The 17,723-nt window shown below is 48.6% G+C and overlaps 1 protein-coding gene across 1 annotated transcript in view; it reads left to right on the forward strand.

The window, feature by feature from the left end:
* The window catches only part of LOC105448769 (GATA-binding factor C-like), a 79,284-nt gene that overhangs the window by 54,958 nt on the left and 6,603 nt on the right, over positions 1-17,723 (forward strand). The window contains exon 5 of the mRNA XM_011687513.1: positions 10,896-11,030. Within this exon, the coding sequence (XP_011685815.1) occupies positions 10,896-11,030 (135 nt within the window). The remainder of the gene's footprint in view (positions 1-10,895; positions 11,031-17,723) is intronic.

A 17,723-nucleotide genomic window follows, 5' to 3' on the forward strand; every position in this document is an offset into this window, starting at 1 on the left:
AATAACACCACTGCGATTTTACGTGTACATGTATAAGAGGTTTTATCGAACCGCTTCGCTCGGATTTCGCAATCGAATGAACATATATATATATATATACGTGTCATACACGGTGTGCAAGGGCCTTAATTCGCGAACAGTGCAAGAATGTGTTTCAACGTGTGGGTGTGCGGGACATACGCGCGGGAGATCACTTGCGCTCGACTTCGTATCCCGAGAAGTCATCCTTGCATCCTTCATTGCCATTTCCATCGAACCGACGTCCCGGGCTCGAGGTATGTATACCTATGTTCCCGTCGCGCGATTATTCTTCGAAATTAATCCTAACGGGACTAAATATATCAAACTCTTGTATAAACGACGTCCCGGAATCCGCCCATTGCAAATGATATACAGATCTCTCGCGTTACATCCAGAAGTAGTATTAAATGAAAATTGATTCAAGCATATTTAGACATCCGTATAAAATATCACACAAGTTTGAAACGATAGGTATAATTATTAAATTGAGCAATTTATTAAATAAATTGAAATGAATAAATTACACGGAAGAGAATTGTGCAAATATGCAAATGGGAGATATAAATTAGAAGCGTGTCTTTTCTCGATTTCTTTTGATTCCACTGCAATTCCGTTGCATCAACAGCTCGGCACACTAATTAACTCCGGTTGAAAAAAAAAAAAATTCTCCTTTACACCGCGACCTTACACGCATCGGCAGAGGAAGAGAATTGGAAAGAGGAAGGACGTTAACACAAAGAGTGCAAGAATAAAGAGATCTGTTGCTAACCGATTACCCAGTCGTCACTCTTGGAAAAAGATAAACGAGGAGAGAAAATTTATATCGCGTTCGAGGCTGAGCGGGCGCCGCGATGCTGCCGCCGAGTTTATCTTCATCAGGCGTATACCTTTCTCGGTGTAGATTAACGCGATTTGCTTATCACGCGCGCGGTTTATCGCGTTAACGATATGCAATTATTATATCGATTGCGCGTTCGATTTCGGAACGGGATAATCCCCCGCCCGCGCGAGGCGGGACGAGAGGCGCGCGCGAGCTCTCAGTAGGGCGCGAGCGGATAAATTACGTCCGTGCGTGTGACGTAATCGATATTATAAAATCTATTCTGTATACACCGCGTGCGGCGGCGGCCATTATATTTGCGAACAATTTGAGCCGGCGTGTTCTTTGGGCTCGTCGGCCGGCTAGCGGCGCTATTAGAAAGGCAGAGTCAATCGGCGGAATGGCGTGGTCGGCTACGTCATGGCGTGTGCACGGTGAAAATCGTTTGCCTCGTCGATCTCCGCCGCCGCCGCCGCGCGCGTTCTCTATGTGGATGGAAGATGAGTGAAAGGTTGGTTACCCGACCAAGGTCTGTTCAATGTCTCGTTTCAGCTTCTCCGGAATAGCAACGAGCGCGAGCGAGCGAGCGCGTATAGATATTTCTGCGCTGTTAAATAAAGCAACGGCGGTGGCGGTGGCGGTGGCGGCGGCGGCGACGGGGACAGGGGGGACGCCCGCCCGCGCTTTGTCGTGATAAACGTAACGATAGTATCGCCACGATGCGATAATACCGCGATAGAAATCTGAGACTCTCCACTACGGTCCGGTGATTTATTATGTATCGCTGCCTCTCTTGCGACTCGCGCGGCCCGGCTCGTGCAACGTGCAAAAGCTCGCGAATTTAGATTATAGGTGCGCGAAGAGATAGGACGAGGTGATCCGAAAGGCGCGCTCTCGGCGCTCGTAAATGAGATTAAATGGCAAAAATTGTAAAACGTTTCGCCGCGCGTTGCATCACGCGCCGGCGCGTGATATTTCTAAATTAAATATTAACGCTCGTTATTAACGTACGACGAACGTTATATGTCAAATATAATTTTTATATCGACGCCGACATTGGCGAGCCGTTTATTTTAATAGCTCGGGGCAGCGTAATTATCCGCCGAGACAACTCTACATTAACTGCATAATAGCAAACCAATTATAATGTATTTTCCTCGATGAATACTATCGATGCCCGTCGTCGTACCCGTATCAGCGAATGCAATATCGTTGCACGTCATACGAAATCCATGACGTTGAACCCGAGTTCGAGTAGGATTTTTCGCCTCTGTATAGGTATCCCCGTCGTATAAACAGTGGACAATCAAGCGGGACGCGAAAGGTGTATCATCCTTCGCGGAAAGATGCTTTCGAACGTGTCGTCACGATAACGCGACACGGTGACCCGAGACGGTTCCCCGAGACGATTCTCCCGAGTGACACACGGGCGTGCATTATTTGTGCCAGGGTGCTTATTAACCGGGACACCGGCCACGCAACGTGTATACGTATACACACGGTTGCACGCGTGTACACCTAACACAGGCTGTTTATCATATAGATTGGCTACCATACTTCGTAGTAGCAGCGCGCGGCGGTAATGGCTAGGCCTCTCTCTCTCTCTCTCTCTCTCTCTCTCTCTCTTTCTCTCTCTCGTTCTCTCGTGCTCTCCCTTCTCTCCCTCACCTCCTTCTCCCCCTCGCCGCCGCTCCTTCCATCCACCTTGTCTCCTTCTGCTTGCACGGCTGTGTATCGATACCGCGAGATCGAGCCGGCGCGATGCACTTCGTAGAACGCGTGCACAGCCTCCCAATCCACTGGCGTGGGACACGCCGAACCACGCGTGGCCTCATTCCTCCGCGATGTCGATTCGTTAATTATGAATATTTCAGCGGACGCGGTGAAGTGTATTCAAATATGCGAGACCTTCCTCTGTGTATTAATAATAATTATTATCCAATAGTAATAGTTGCCTCGAACCAACGTGATTATAGTCCAGTGAGTGGCAGGACCCATCGTGCACATATTTCTGAAGTTATATCACGCCTGATATTATCAAAATAAAATGATGGATTTTTTTTTACGCCTTTGCTCGCGCATATATATTGAATTATACTTGCGAAATCGTAAAATACAGGATTATATACGCAATAAACGCAATTCCATTCTTATTCGACTGACAATCCGGCGATTAATTAAGTAATTATGCGAGTACGTTGCCGCTCGCGCGCGATAAAGTGGAATTAGACGGACTTAATGTATGCACACGACATGCATAGGAGCGTATACGACCTTACTTTCCACGATTCTCGGAACGTTGTAATATACGTTGCGCACGGTGTGTGTATCCTTGAGACTTCGATAAACGGATGATTTCGCGCGGAATATGTAATTGCGGGTGGAGAGAGAGAAAAATTGGCGAGAGACATCGGATACGCGCGCGCGCGCGCGGCGAGGAGGTGAGAAGGTGCGCGCAATCGTTATTGCCTCTAATGCGTTAATGCGAGGAGTGCGTACGAGCGACCTTACTTTCCACATTTCTCATTGGCGCCGTATTCCCGAGTCTCTCCAACAAAGCGCAGAGAGCACTAACTTCCACGGCAGTTGTGTAAAAAAAAAAGATCTAATATATTCTTTTCGAAGCCATAAATGACGCGACGTGATTAATACGCGTTAATTGTTTTCCAAAAATGCGTTTCTCGCCGCGAGAGAATGGCGTACCTATACGCTGCAACACCTCGCCGCCGCGTGTTTATCGCACGCGTTGGATTCGCGAGAGAGGGTCCGCGAGAACTCATCTGAATAGCGGGAAGATTGAGAATGTTGTCGGGGAAGTTAATGGGCTCTCGTTGGCAGTCGTGGAAATATATCGATCCCTCGAAACTGGAACAACCACATCCTATTAGCCGGGGCTATTGTACGCCGACTTATAGTAATAATAAGTTTTATCATAAACTGCGACTTGTGTAATCCGTAACACAACGTTCTCCATGCTTCATTTATCATCGTTAAGTAATTTCTGCGAACGACCGGTGGAACGACTCTCGAGGTACCACTATCCGTGATGCACTTTTTGCACGGACCCGAGCATTGTTCGTACCCCACCCTAGATCGCGACGTGGCGGAGGGGAGAGGGGGAGAGAGAGAGCGAGAGAAAGAGAGAAAAAGGGAGAGCGAAAAGATAAAGAGGAAAAACGGAAGAAGAACAAGGGTAAGGATAGATAAAGGGAAAGGGTAGCGCGACGTCGGAGAGCAGGGAAGGGAAGGCGGAGAAGGGCCCGTGTGTGTGCACGCTGCCGTGTGCACCAAGAGCAGCCGGAACGCGAGCTAGTGTTAGGAATGTGGTACCACTACTTGTCACAGTCACAAGCGCGCAGTACCGTCGGTGCATTATATTATGCGCCTGCCGCGCGCGCCGTTGCATACGGGCGTGCGCGCACACACACACACACACACACACATCAGGCCTGCGTCGCGTACTCGCGCGCAAGCGAGTAGCCCGGGTATATACACTGCGCGACGTGCCGCGTATTTATTCGTATTACACACGGCCGCCTCGGGGTGCGCGCTTCCCCGAGAGAGCGAGAGAGTTTGAGATATCGCCCGCTCGCCACCAGGACGGAGAGACACGGTGCGCTCTCTCGGCAGCATCCGTCGCTTCGGCCCACGTGCTTCGAATGAGGAAGCCGAGGACTCTCGGGAGGAAAGAAAGAGATCACGCCGCGCGACTCCGCGAACTCCGCGTTCGAGTCCTCTCTGAGCCGCCGCGGTTCCACGTGGTCGACAAAATCGGTCGCGGTCGCGCGTGAACGCGCATAACAGGGAACCGTTTTCTTCGCATCCGAGCGCGAAGATCGCAACGAGGAGAATCCGGCGCAGCTGTATTCGATTAATAATTCGAGTAAAAGCAAAACTCCTTTCGAGGAGTCGTCCCTCTCAATTTGATTAGAAAAGGAAAGAGCGGAGAAATTAGTCCACTGTCTTCTCTGATCCTCTCCTCTCTTTCCGTCTCTCTCTTTCTCTGCGCATCCGTCACCCCCGCTTCCCATTATTTATTCCGTCCTATCATTGGCAACCGCTGCTGCTGCTGCTGCTGCTGCTGCTGCCGCGCCGTACGAGCAATTTGTATCCCCGAGAACAATGTTTGTAGCCGAGCGTGTATCGGCGCGCGCTCTGCCCGCCCGCTCCCTGCCGCTTCTAGTCACGATTTAGTCAAGGATACACGGAGATCGCTATCGAGGCTATGCTCGTAAAACGATAGTCTCTCTCTCTCTCTCTCTCTCTCTCTCTCTCTCTCTCTCTCTCTCTCTTTTTCTCTACCTTTGGCGCGCAATGCGGACCTGCGCGCGCGCGGAAAAGTGTCAGCCGATTTCGCCGCTGATCCCTTCAATGTAGATCTCCGACGTTCCCTTTCGAAACACGGAGCTCCTCGACTCTTAACTCGATCCCAAAATGATGCCAAAACACCTTGGAGAAATCTATTACCACGATTACACTCTCCCGGAGCAACCAACGCAACTTCCGTTGCCGTGATTCTAAAGTAAATTGTTTATACCGGACCTGCGGAAGCGACGAGGGAGGATCCTTCTCTCCGACGTCGCGGAGGATCGCACAACTTCTAATCGGTGTACGAAAAGACTACGGCATGAATTCGGACGTGGCGATGGAACCGGTATGCTAATCGGGACGATTTTTCAAAGTTAATTGTCAGCGCGTTATCGATCGGTCATGACACGCGACATCGGGAGAGTAGGTAATTATTGTCGAAACGTCGAACAAACACAGACGCACGTAGACGAGCATCGATCTTGTCGCTCCGGATGAAGATCGGCTTCCCCGAAGCCGATCGTGCGTGCGACGAAGGCGCATCGTCAAAATGTCATTAATCATCTAATGGCTAATTTGATTGTTATTCATTTCGCAGACAGCCCGGGGAAACGATTATGTTAATGTCAAGACATTTAATTGCGAGAATATATACTTACATTATATATCTAATCATTGATGCGGCAATTTAAGGAAATTAATCGTTATCTTATGCCTGAACAGTGAGATTTCTTAAAATTAATTAATTGCGGGGAATTGATATTTTGCGCCTCTTTACGCGGTCTCGATTTTAAAATATAAGACGAGTTGACCCGTTCGATTGAAATATCGGTCGGGATTCTTTTGGCGGGATCTTCGGGCAGCTTCAGCTCGAGAGAAATGGAAGCATTGCGTATAGTATTATTAGGATTATCGAGAGTCCGATCATTAATCAGTATATCGAGCTAATTAATAATGTGTAATGGCCTGGCCGGCAGACAGATCCCGCGATCTCACGCAATCGCGTTGGTATTGATATCGGTAGCTGTGTTCTCCGTGCAGGCAGACCTGCTTTTTCGTCTCGTTTTCATTCATCTTCTTACAGGATTAGCGCATTAAGGATTATCGTGATAAGCGATAAGCGACGTAACAGCACTTCTGTCGCTTCTTCTTCGTCATGTTGTCGTATTTTTGTTTGCATCAGAAACGTTTTGTTTTCACCAGGCAGCTCGCCGCGTCTGAGAACATCTTTTTTTTAAAAGATATCTTTAAGACTTTATTAAAAGACGTCGTAAAGACATATTTTCAAGACCGGAAAAATCTAAAAGTTATCTTTTATAAGATGATTTAAAGACTTTTTTTTGAGGATATTTACATTCCTGAATACAAATCAATATTTATTGATTAGAATAGCACGATTGACCCGGCTATTACACAATTTATAAAAAGTATTTACTATCAGTTAAATCTTAAAAAAACTGCAAAATATATTATATATTATTAATGATACATATACATGCATATGTATGTAGACCTTTTAATTATTTTATAATAATTCATATGCGCATATCTAATGATGAAAAATACATATTTATCTCGGAACTGAAAGTCATCGGACGTGTGATTGAGCCTGACTGTCGAATTGGCCGTCAGATCGGACGTCGAAGCCGATAATCCAGTTTTCAATTTCGAGAATGACGCGTTCCTCGAGTCGTCTTGCTCATTCGCTCGTTCGTTCGAAGAAGGCACGAAGACCGAGGGCAAATAAAAATACGATTCGTCGAGAGACAGAGAAAGAGAGATCTCTTTCCCTCTTCTCCATCTCCTCCTCCTCCTCGAGACGTTGAGGCGAGTCGATGTACGCCGTTGGGGTGGCAACGAGGGGGTGAAACAAAACGAACGAGGGAAACGCGAGGTCGAAGAGGAGGAAGAGGAGAAAAAAATAGAAGAGAAGCGAGAGGAAGAGAAGGACTGACGACTGCAGCGGATCCGAAGCCGGTGGGAAAGGAGGGGGGGGGAGTGCAAGGGTAGCGCAGCCACGGGAAAAAGAAAGCAAGAGAAGAGAGATAAAATAGGAATAAAGGGACGGGAGAAACGTAGATCGCCGCGAACTTCAGAAATGTCATATCCGTCAGTGTCCGGGGCTCTGCCTTCTGGAGGCAACCGGTTCCAAACGCACCCGGCAGCCGGATGATAAAGTATTGTCCGCGCGCGCGAGTCCCCGATACGCGCGCGGGGGCAATTACCGGGAGCTCCGTCCTTCGCGGGATATACGCGCGAAGTTAAATAAATTCGCCGTGGATATAGGCGCAACTCGCTCGCTCGCGAGTCCCCCCGATTGCGAGATCGACGTTGTACCGCCGGCGAGGATCGCGCACTCGCGCGAAAGAGAGACGGAGAGAGACTCTTGTCCTGCGGACGAGCAGGGACAGGACTTACCGTGGAGAACGAGAATACTTTCATGGGATCTAATCGCCCAGCAATGCGTGCACGACCGGTGCCGCCTGACCAGTCAGTCGCTCTCGCACGAGGGAACATTCGGATGAACTCGTCGGCGAGCCGGCGGCGTGGCGGCGGGTCGTGCCGCCGGCGGATATTTCGAGATCGAGTGTACGAGCAGAAATAATTCCGTGTCGTAACAAGCGATGGATTTCCAACTTGAAGAAGTAAAATTCAGTCGAGTTAAATGTGTCTCGACTTAAGCCGAGTTAAGCTGCTTAGAAATAGATTAAATATCGAGGTTCGTATATTCTCCGAATTAAACGCGAGTATCGCGTTTGACGATTGACACCCGGGCCGGGAGGAAGGGTGCGTTCGCGAAGGCTCTCATGCACACGCGCACCCGTCGTATTCTGTGTGTTCCACCGTCGTCGAATTATTCTCCATTTGCTAATGATCCCGCCCGGACAGTCGGAACCCGCTCGTCTGGAAACTCCGTCCCGCGCGCGTTTCTCGTTTAATAACCATTAGCCCGCGCGACGTGATGGCCGGTAGGTGCCATGGTCGGCGATTTTCGGATTGTCCCAACTCCCCCCCGCCCGAAGGGGCGAGGGTGTCAAAGATCTAGAGCAGATAGCGGCGCGGCTATATTGATGAGGTGGCTCTCCGCGTATTGATTCCAGGGCGGAGGGTTTTCCCCGCAACACGAGCGCACCCCCGCGGGCCCCTTTTGCTACGCGCAAGGGTTGATAAGATCCGCCAGATAAGGCATGATTACACACCGCACCGTACCTACCTTCTCTCTCTCTCCAACGTCCCTCCCCGATCCTCCTTCCCGATGCCTTCCGACCCTCGCGCTCCGTTCTCGAGGTAAACAAGGGTCCGTTCTGCGCGATGGACGTCGGAACAAAAATGGATCGAAGAACGATAGATTTCACCGCGAGGTTAGCGTAAATTCATTGTCCGTCAAAAATGGTTGAGCGATAGATATTGAGAAGTAAAAAAAACAAATACATTAAACTCATATTAATTTGACGATCTTCACGGAAGATAACGGGAGCTTCTCTTTGCGTTTGGCAGTTGCCGCTTATCTCTAGATCTTTGAATTTTTTTTTCTACGCACATTCGCTACAATAACCGGGCACGCATCGGCCGGGGCAGCCCGAAAAACTGCGAGCCCTCGATCGCGCACTGATCCGCGAATTTGTCCCCAAATATCGATAGAACGCGAGACTGCGCTCGAAAGAGGGGTACACTCGAGAGAAAAAAAAAATCGGAGAGACACTCGGTTGGTACTGTCTCAGAGTTCATTGTGCGCGTGACGTAACGTACGGGTGGGGCGGGCCGAAGGGGAGGGCAGTTTTATGTCCTGCATAGGGGACACACGCGTGCTATTCCTCTCGCTCAAAGAAATTTCAATAAGCTCGCTATTATGCGAGTCGGCGGGCGGGAGGCTCCCCTGTATTTTGTGCTTTCGCCGACAATGACGCAGGTATAGTTTCGCCTCGACGGTGCCCTGCCTCTCCGAGTGCCAGGGTGCAGTGTCATCTTGGGGGGAGGGGGGGGGCGGGGGGTTAAGTGGTTTGTGAGTAGGGGGTGAACAAGGGGCTAGAGAGTGGAGGGTCAAAGGTGGGCGCCTTTCGTAAAGGAAACATCTTATGCGCGCCGTCACCGCCATTATCTCGGCACGGTGATCGATTTTGTTAGGGGTATTCATCTTATCAACTGCATGCGCCAAGTTTTACACGATATGACACGTAAATCAAATATATCATTAAATTTTACATTATTACAAATTCGCGCACGAAATGTCAATTCAAGAAGATAATCAGCGCATGATAAGATTTTAATAATTAGATATTACAATATTAATTAATAGTTTCGAATAATCGAGATACAAATTCACGAGAGAGACAATTTGTCACGTCAAACACTTGACAGTAATAATTCAAAGCCCGCAATCTCGAAAGGGCTAAATAATAATCGTCCATTAATTTGTCTCGCTCAACGTGTACATACGTCCATTGCGCGATGCGCCTGAAGTTTACCTGCGGCGCACGGTTTTCGGTAACAGTATCATCCATTAACGGTTAAGTGGTACAACAGGAAGAGCCAGAGAGAAAGAGGGACGAAGGGTAGAAGTGAAAGGTGCGGGATACGGTGCACCGGGGGAAGGATCGGTGAAGAGGGCATTTTATAATACGGATCCGACGCGGTGCGCGGCGCGGCGGTGGGATACCTGCTCCCGTTCCCTCTCTCCCGCGTTCGAGAAGTGCATTCGCGCGCCGCCGCGCCGGTTCGGGACGCGGGGAAATAAGCCGCGGTTAGTCCCCGAGGGATAAAACGGATCCCGCTCCTTTTCGTTAAGTGTTTGCCACTCGCATGCCGTCGAACGGGGGGTGTACAGGTGTACGCGGGGTCCCCCGAGTTTTTCGAGTCTCTCACTCCCCCGAGAATGGGAGAGACGATAAGCTTCTCGCGCTATCGGTTCTCCTCTTTCTTTCCGAGAGACACGTCGATCCGACCGGCAGGCAGGCAGGCAGGCAGGCAGGCAGACAGCCAGCCGGGAAGGATTTTGTGGGGTTGATGTGTCACGCTAACCCGCGTCAAGCTTGTGGCTTTTTGATTCCGCGCATAAGCCGACGGATCGAATGCGCTTCTGGCGTGGGAGTGAACGGACTCTCGAGCGTACTTGAAAAGAGTATTTCATTCCGTCGCGCGTCTTGTAATCCTTTCTCGTACGATGCGAGTCTGATCGTGCCGTGTGTTGCTTGAAACAATAATTTGTTCGAGGAGCCGTTTAAAAAAATGATATGTGTGCGTAATGTAAGATAAAAATGTGCATTTATAAAAACTGATGAACGTGGCAATTTGATTTCTCCTTTTTTAATAATTAGTGAAATGAAAGTTAATCTAATGAATAAATTTGCTATTTTTAAAAGAGAATATGATAAACAGAATTTAATTAAATTACGTAATGTTTCCTTGCCATTTTTCTGATATAGTATCCTATACCATATTTGCATATGCTGAGATAGGAAAGTTAAACTAAAAAAATCCATCTATCAATTAACCGATATAAGATTTAACCCCGGCAAAAGAAATAGGAGACCTTCTGCTCGCGGTTGCTAACATTTTTAATTTTTACATTGCGTAGATTTGATTAACGTAATTTACATATTTAGTAGATTATGCGTTGCTCTAATTGAAGTTACAGAATCATAATATATTGCTTGGGTTAAATCTAGCCGAGATGATCGCGCGAGACGATCGTCCGTAATGCAAATGTGACGGGTGTGATATCTGTGTCTTCTCTTTTCCAAAACTGTCGCTGCAGAGTGCGGCGAGACGGGCGGGCACCAGCTGCGCCAACTGCAAGACGGCGACCACGACTCTCTGGCGGAGGAACCAGGCCGGCGAGCCGGTCTGCAACGCTTGCGGGCTCTACTACAAGTTGCACAACGTGAGTAACACTCATTAATTTATTACTTCGTCGGCCGGCGTCGCGAAATCGGTGCGACAGTTTCGATTGTTCCGAGAGACGCAACTGCGCCTTTCCGCGATATAGGGAGCTTCTTCTCGAGACGTTGCTGAATGAAACTTATTGTCAGCCGGCAGATCTCGCGCCGACTTTGCGCCTCGCTAATTAATGTGAACAACACATTAATTAGTCGGTTAATTGAGACAGAGAGAAAGTGGCTCTTTAACGCGCAGGTCTTTCGGTCTCGAATTAATTCCTAATATCTATCGTAGACAATCGCTTGTTAAACGGTAACATTTTAACGTAACGCCTTACGTAACGTAATCGGATAGTTAACTTCGGGTAATTTTCTTTACACAATACGCTTTATCAAAGGGACCGATAGAAGTGTTACCTACATTCGCGAGGTGGTCGCCTGCACATTCAACATTTTATCGACAATCTTAGGAATTCGGGAGATCGTGGACGATTCGCGGAAAATTAATATGTGGAAGAAACCTTTGTACTTTCTTCGCTACAACATTATTCCACCGTCGGAAGCGCAACCGCGCGGGTGGCCGTTTGCAAACACGCAAACCCACGCACACGAGTAGTTGCCTCGAGACAATGAAGGCACCGCCGCCGCCGCTGCCGCGCCGCGGAGGGGGACCGCCGGTGTTGTACCAACAATTAGGATGCTTTCTGGTTTGCCGGACGTGGTCCTTACACACGTACGTCGGGCCGCCTGGAAGGGGGTGGAGCGTGCTCAACGGCGTGTGACACCGGAAGCGCCGGAAGCGGAGCGCCGCGGCACGAAGGGGGAGACGCGATAAACGTGATCGGGACGGGAAAGGGGGAGACCGAGAGAGCGAGAGCGGAGAGAGTGTCGCTATTTTTTTCCTCTTTTTTTTGTTCCCCTTTTTCTCTTCGTCGAAGACGATATTTCACCTCGCGATAGACGCGCTTGGATTGTCGCTGTCTCACTGAGCTGTTGCCGGTGGACTTCCGCGAGACGGAAATCTCGAAGATGACCGAGAGGCGTGTGGGCGACGGCCTTAATAGGCGAGACACGCGTCGCGACGGCTTCTAGCCGAGGAATTTCGCGAAGTTAACGAGCTCGTCGAGATAAAACGCGCGCGCCGTTGTCCCTCGCGTGCCGTTGTTTTTCAGATAAATGAACTATCTGATTTTCTTTAGAATTGCAAAGAAAGAAGCGGTATGCGCGATTTCTTCGATTTATCAGTTTTATCACTGATCAGTTTGTGACAAAATTTCGTTTTCGACACTATAATACATTCTTCATTTGTTACATAATATATTTTATATTTACGCAATTAAAAATTCCTCAAGTAATTATATTCCTCGAGTAGATATTATCTCACTCCTTATTTTTGTGCTATAAAAAGCTCTCTTATTAGAAGAAATCCTGTCTCTGTAAATCAATTGATAGAGATACGCGATTATTAATGTAATAATTCATGGTCGTCTACCGATCTCCCAAGAAGTTCTCGGCGCAGCGGCAGCAGCAGCAGCAGTAGCAGCAACAGCGGCGGCATCATCGCGACGAGATTAAGCGCACGATAAACGAGAAGGACGGAAGGAAAAAGAAGCTGCGTAAATTCGGACGGACGATTTGCTCGGCGATGGACCCGCACAGTGCGTCGCCTTGTTTTCGCGTAACGGCGGCGGGGAGAGACAGAAAGCTCCACTGTGACGGGGGGGGGAGGGGGGGAGGCAAACGTGACGAATGTCCGTGGCGCGGTGAGGGCCCGCTCGCGCGCGCGCAGAGAAATCGCGAGCCAATTAGCGCGCGCTGCAAATGAATCCTCTTTCACCCGGGTCTCTCTCCCCCCTCGGGACGGCGGCGCGGCGCGGCGCGGCGCGGCGTGCACGCTCTCCCGGGGAGGCCCTCTTTCCCTCGGCCTTATCGCGATTAGCTTAGGAGAGATTGCGCCGACTGGAAATCAAGATACGCAGCAGCCAGACACGGCTGCTGCCACGGATACGCCCCTGACGCGCGGGGGGAGGGCGCAGGGGAGGGGGGGAGGGTATAGAGTCGTGAGCCCCATTTCTTACGTCTCCTCATGAGGACGACCGCGGATTTCTATACTTGTCCTGAACATCCGTTGCCTCGGTGCAAGAAAGTGAAAACCCTCGGTGAGCCGAATTTCAGAAATAGAAACACTGCATTTTGCGCGGCCGTCGGTGATTACAGCCTGTCATTACGTGCGCGCGTGCATTTCACACGTTTGACGCAAGGTACGCCTTGAAAAAATAATTAAAAACTTAAACGGAAATGCTAAATGGAGCGCGTGAAAGCGTGATGAATTAATTATAATAGGTATATGTATATAATTTTTATTCATATAGTATAGAAGGGAAATATAACTTTGCGAACACATCCATTTGCGTTACGAGTTTCTATCTTTCGTTTTCATTCGGACTGCTAATAATATAGATGCAGATTTTTGTAGTATTCGTGTTCATATGTATAATATTTTCGTAAATGCAAAGATTATGTGAAAAGCAATTTTTATAACCGGCCCAGTAAATTCAGTAAATCTTTAGATTTTACATTTCACGTTACCTTTACAATTTTTTTTACATATAGCCGTATATAATTTGTACGATACTTGTTACTTTGAGCTACCGTATTAATGTATGAGGGAATTAATGGCGAACTTCCGGCATCCCGAATGCATGCCTGCGGGAAAGGGAGCGATCGCGAAGGCGAACGCAGCGGCGTTTTGCTTCGCGGAAATGAGAAGTCTCTTTTGCCGAGCACAGCGACCGATTTCAATCGGGTCCCTTCCCACGACCAACTCCGATTGTTCCGCACTTCGGAAGAAACATTTGCCGTTTCCCGAATACGCCCGCTTCCGCTTCCTCCACGACGATATCTTCGGAGGATCCTTCGGGAGGGAAAGAAAGACAAATAAAATTTAGGAAGAGCGAAATGATAGAGAGAGAGAGATAGAAAGGGAGAGCACGAGAGATTGCATAGGGAGAAACGTGAGGCCGTAATGGATACTTAATACCCCGAGAATTTTCCTCGGATAGGACGCGACACGAGGTTTTTCAAAAGCGAGACGACCGACAAAAGGGCCCCGGCCATTACACGGCGAATCGAGCCGATGCGCGAGGCTCGAAACGTTTTCTTTCGACGAGGATCGGAGGCAAAAGGTCGTCTCCCCGGCCACCGTCGAAGCCAAAGCGACGCTTGTCGCCGTGGCGTCGTCGGCCGCGTCGTTTCGCCTCGACCCCGGCAAGAATGAAAAGCCGGACCCGCGCGCGGTAAACGAAGTATCGAGTTGCCATTGTCATCGAGCCTCTCGGTGCCCATTGTCGATTTCTCTACCGTGGAATCTAATTCCCCAGCTCTCTTCTCCTGCTCCTTTCTCTGTTTCTGGCTCTCGAAACGAATCTCCAGACTTCCTCCCCCGCGAATCGCAACTTCCTCGCATATTTTTTTTTCTCTACCAATCATTAAAGATCGTACACGATAGAAAGTAAATTTGCTTATTATGCGTTTATTGTGATGAAGAATTTTTTTTCATGCCCGATATCGTTTCAGTAGTTGATAAAAAGTAACCCAAATTATTACTTTTATAAAACGATATCGACGAGAGAGAGAGAAAGAGAGAGAGGGAAAATCTCACGATTATACCTACAGGATTCTACAAGTTTCAGATTTTTTTATTCCCCGTGGCGTTCGTACAACATTCGCGCGGATTCCTCGCGCGTCAGTCGAGCGTATACCCGTACTCACGCGTGATTCGTGACACACACATACACACGCGCGCGCACGCACGCAGATATAGCCACAACCATGGCCCGAGTGGTTGGAATAGGTGACTGTCTCCGTTGACGTTAAGCCGACACATTACAGTCTTAGCGCCGGGGCCCCGTGTCCGAATCTTTTCTTCTTCCACACGGCTCGAGGATGCGAGGGAAGAAATGGACGCCCGAGAGCGAAGAGACGACTCTCGAAATAGTCGATGCCGGCGCACTTTCGACAATCGGAACGGGCACACGCGGCGATTCAATGGATCTCTCTCAGGATGTGATCCCGAAGGTCTCTCGCGCTAATCGACTGTCGAGCGATCGAGTGAAGATTAATTCTCTTGTGAACAATTAAAAATAAAGAGACACGCGCGTGCACCTCGGCTGCTCTGCGATATCAATACAAATCTTTTTTTTTTTAATGTACATATGATTATCACGTAAGAAGTCCGCGTCTTTACACCTAAATGTTTTTGCAATAATTTACTTCATTAGCGATGCATTACAAATTTGCATAAAAATTCACCAATCGAAATCCTGATTAGCTGACAAATAATTTCGGAGTTACTGTTAATTGCCAATTGCGGAGGTTAACGTTCAATTACCATTTCAGGTTCGATCACGAAGATTTTTATCGGGAGATATTATCGTGAAAGTTGTTTCCGGAGTTTCGCCTTCGATAGGGAAGACCGCGACGAATCAATCATTTCGGTGGCAGACGTTATTTCTCTTCCCGTCTCTCGTACTTGCGCCCGTCTCTCACGCCGTGTTCCCTTTCTCGCGCGCGTTCTCTCTCACTCTCGTCTCTCTCCTCCGAGAGACTTCTCTTGCGAGATCTCCCGACAGGTCGCGGCGGGGGTGAGGGAAGGAGCGGAGGAGGGATCGGGTCGGGGATTGGGTGGAGAACGACAGATCTGGCGTCGTTAAGATAGAGCGGACCGATAGCGCTCCATGGCTAAACTCAAACACGCACACGCGACTCTCCGTGGCTCTTCGCTTGAAAATACATGGATTATTCGTGCCCAAACACCGAGCTACCGGGTGCTCGGAATATGGTAATCGTCGCCCCGAAACCAGCCTCACGCGAGGCATGGCTATATGCGGGGTCAGCAAGGTCACGCTCGACTTTCGTGGCTAGATGGAATTCTCCGTTCGCAGTATAGTTTCTAAGGTAGGCTCGCGCGGAAAATAAAATTTCATTATATTGCCAAACCTACAAAAGCTATTAAAGAAGGGATTAAGTAACAGAAAATCTGAACGGGTTCCATGTAGAAGTTGCTTAACTATATATTTCGTCTACTTGAGTATATTTCGCAGATACAGAAAGGCACGTTTGCAAATTAAATATAATTTATATTGTTTATACATCGTATCTGAGTGTGTGTGTGTGTGTGTGTATAATCTCCGAGAAAATAATCTATCGCTCGAAGAGCCTCTACGATCAGTGAAGCGTTGCTCATTGAGATTTGGCCTCGATAGGAAGTAATTGATTGACAAAAGCGTCTAAACTTTGCCGAGATAAAATCTGCAGGGAGAAAGTCTCCGATGTAAGCGGAGTCTTCCGTAGCTATTTTCGGTAAACGGCAACGGTCGTAAACAAAGGCACCGGATGCCGATCCGGGATACTCATTAATTCTACAAGGTTGCTCGATAAAAATTCGGGGGTCCTCCCGGACAAAGTAGCGCGGGAATACGGGGCCCCGAGTTGCTTGCTTTCAATAACAAAGTCAACTGTAATCCAAGATGCCGCTAGCATCACGGTCATCACGCGGGTGGACCTCCTGGTCGGAGGGACGGATTCCCGGGTCTCCCCTCGGCCTTTCCGTGCGCGCGCCACGGCCAAGCTGCGGCCCCGAAGAGTCCGAGGCGCCGAACTTCTAGTATTACACGGACTGCACGGATTAGCCCGCGACAAACAACGTGTCGACGTGTTTTGCGTGCTTTCGGTTTCCGAGAAAGGCGGTGAACGGACGGGAACTCGCGATCAGGTTCGCATCGATGCCCCCGGCAACATTGTTGCGGCCCAATCGCGCTTGTAAATCTCGCCGTTTCTTAATTGTTCTGCAAAAGCGTGAGACTTAACGAGCAATTTGTCTCTTCTCTCCGATAATTGAAAAAGCGATGGACGGCAATCGCTCTCTCTATTTCTTTCTCTATCTCTTCGGAATGAAAAAAGAACAGGATTTCAAAATGTGACATCAATATTTCCAAAAACAAAAGTTTTATTTCTTTCGCAATAATGCTGATTGCAGTCGCATATCCGACGGCGAAATATTATCGCTGTCGAATTCCTATACCAATCGACTTATGCTGGGGACGAGAGAAAGAGAGAGAGAGAGAGAAAGATGCGGGTACGTCTTATACGAGGAGATCGTCGCGAGCATATCAAGTGGCACCGAACGTCGACTTCGACGTAATTCGGACTTCTGCGTAATTCGATTTTATAACTTCCTCGCGAATCGGCTCTTTTATCGACGGCGGAGGCTCAATGTCTTTTCATGGAGTTACCTTCCGACGTGTGTCGTGACTGCAAAGTGGCAGAATTAGCATAACGCAACTTGATGGTAAACCTGTTTCTCTCGTAGGAAAACAAATTTTCACACGTGTCTTTTTCGCAATCGTGATTAAATTCGCATTTGAATTCGTCTGTTTAAGTCTAATCTGATTTAATTTACGGAGTAATTTACGGAGTATTATTATATCGTCGCCAAATTCGTCGTCGAAATTCAAGCAAATGTCAAATGTCTCTAGAAAGGGGAGAAATGAAGGACCTATTTACCGCGGAACGTTGCAACGTTTCTTATTTTATTTCGCCGAGCTAAGTCGGCCGAGGTGAAGTCCCATCTTGAGGCGTAACGATCCCTCTGTCCCAAGCTTCTTTTTCAAGACGACTGGGGGGCTGTCTCTTATACA

The sequence above is a fragment of the Wasmannia auropunctata genome, unplaced genomic scaffold, assembly GCF_000956235.1.
Source record: "Wasmannia auropunctata unplaced genomic scaffold, wasmannia.A_1.0 LD336078.1, whole genome shotgun sequence".
Taxonomy (NCBI): domain Eukaryota; kingdom Metazoa; phylum Arthropoda; class Insecta; order Hymenoptera; family Formicidae; genus Wasmannia; species Wasmannia auropunctata.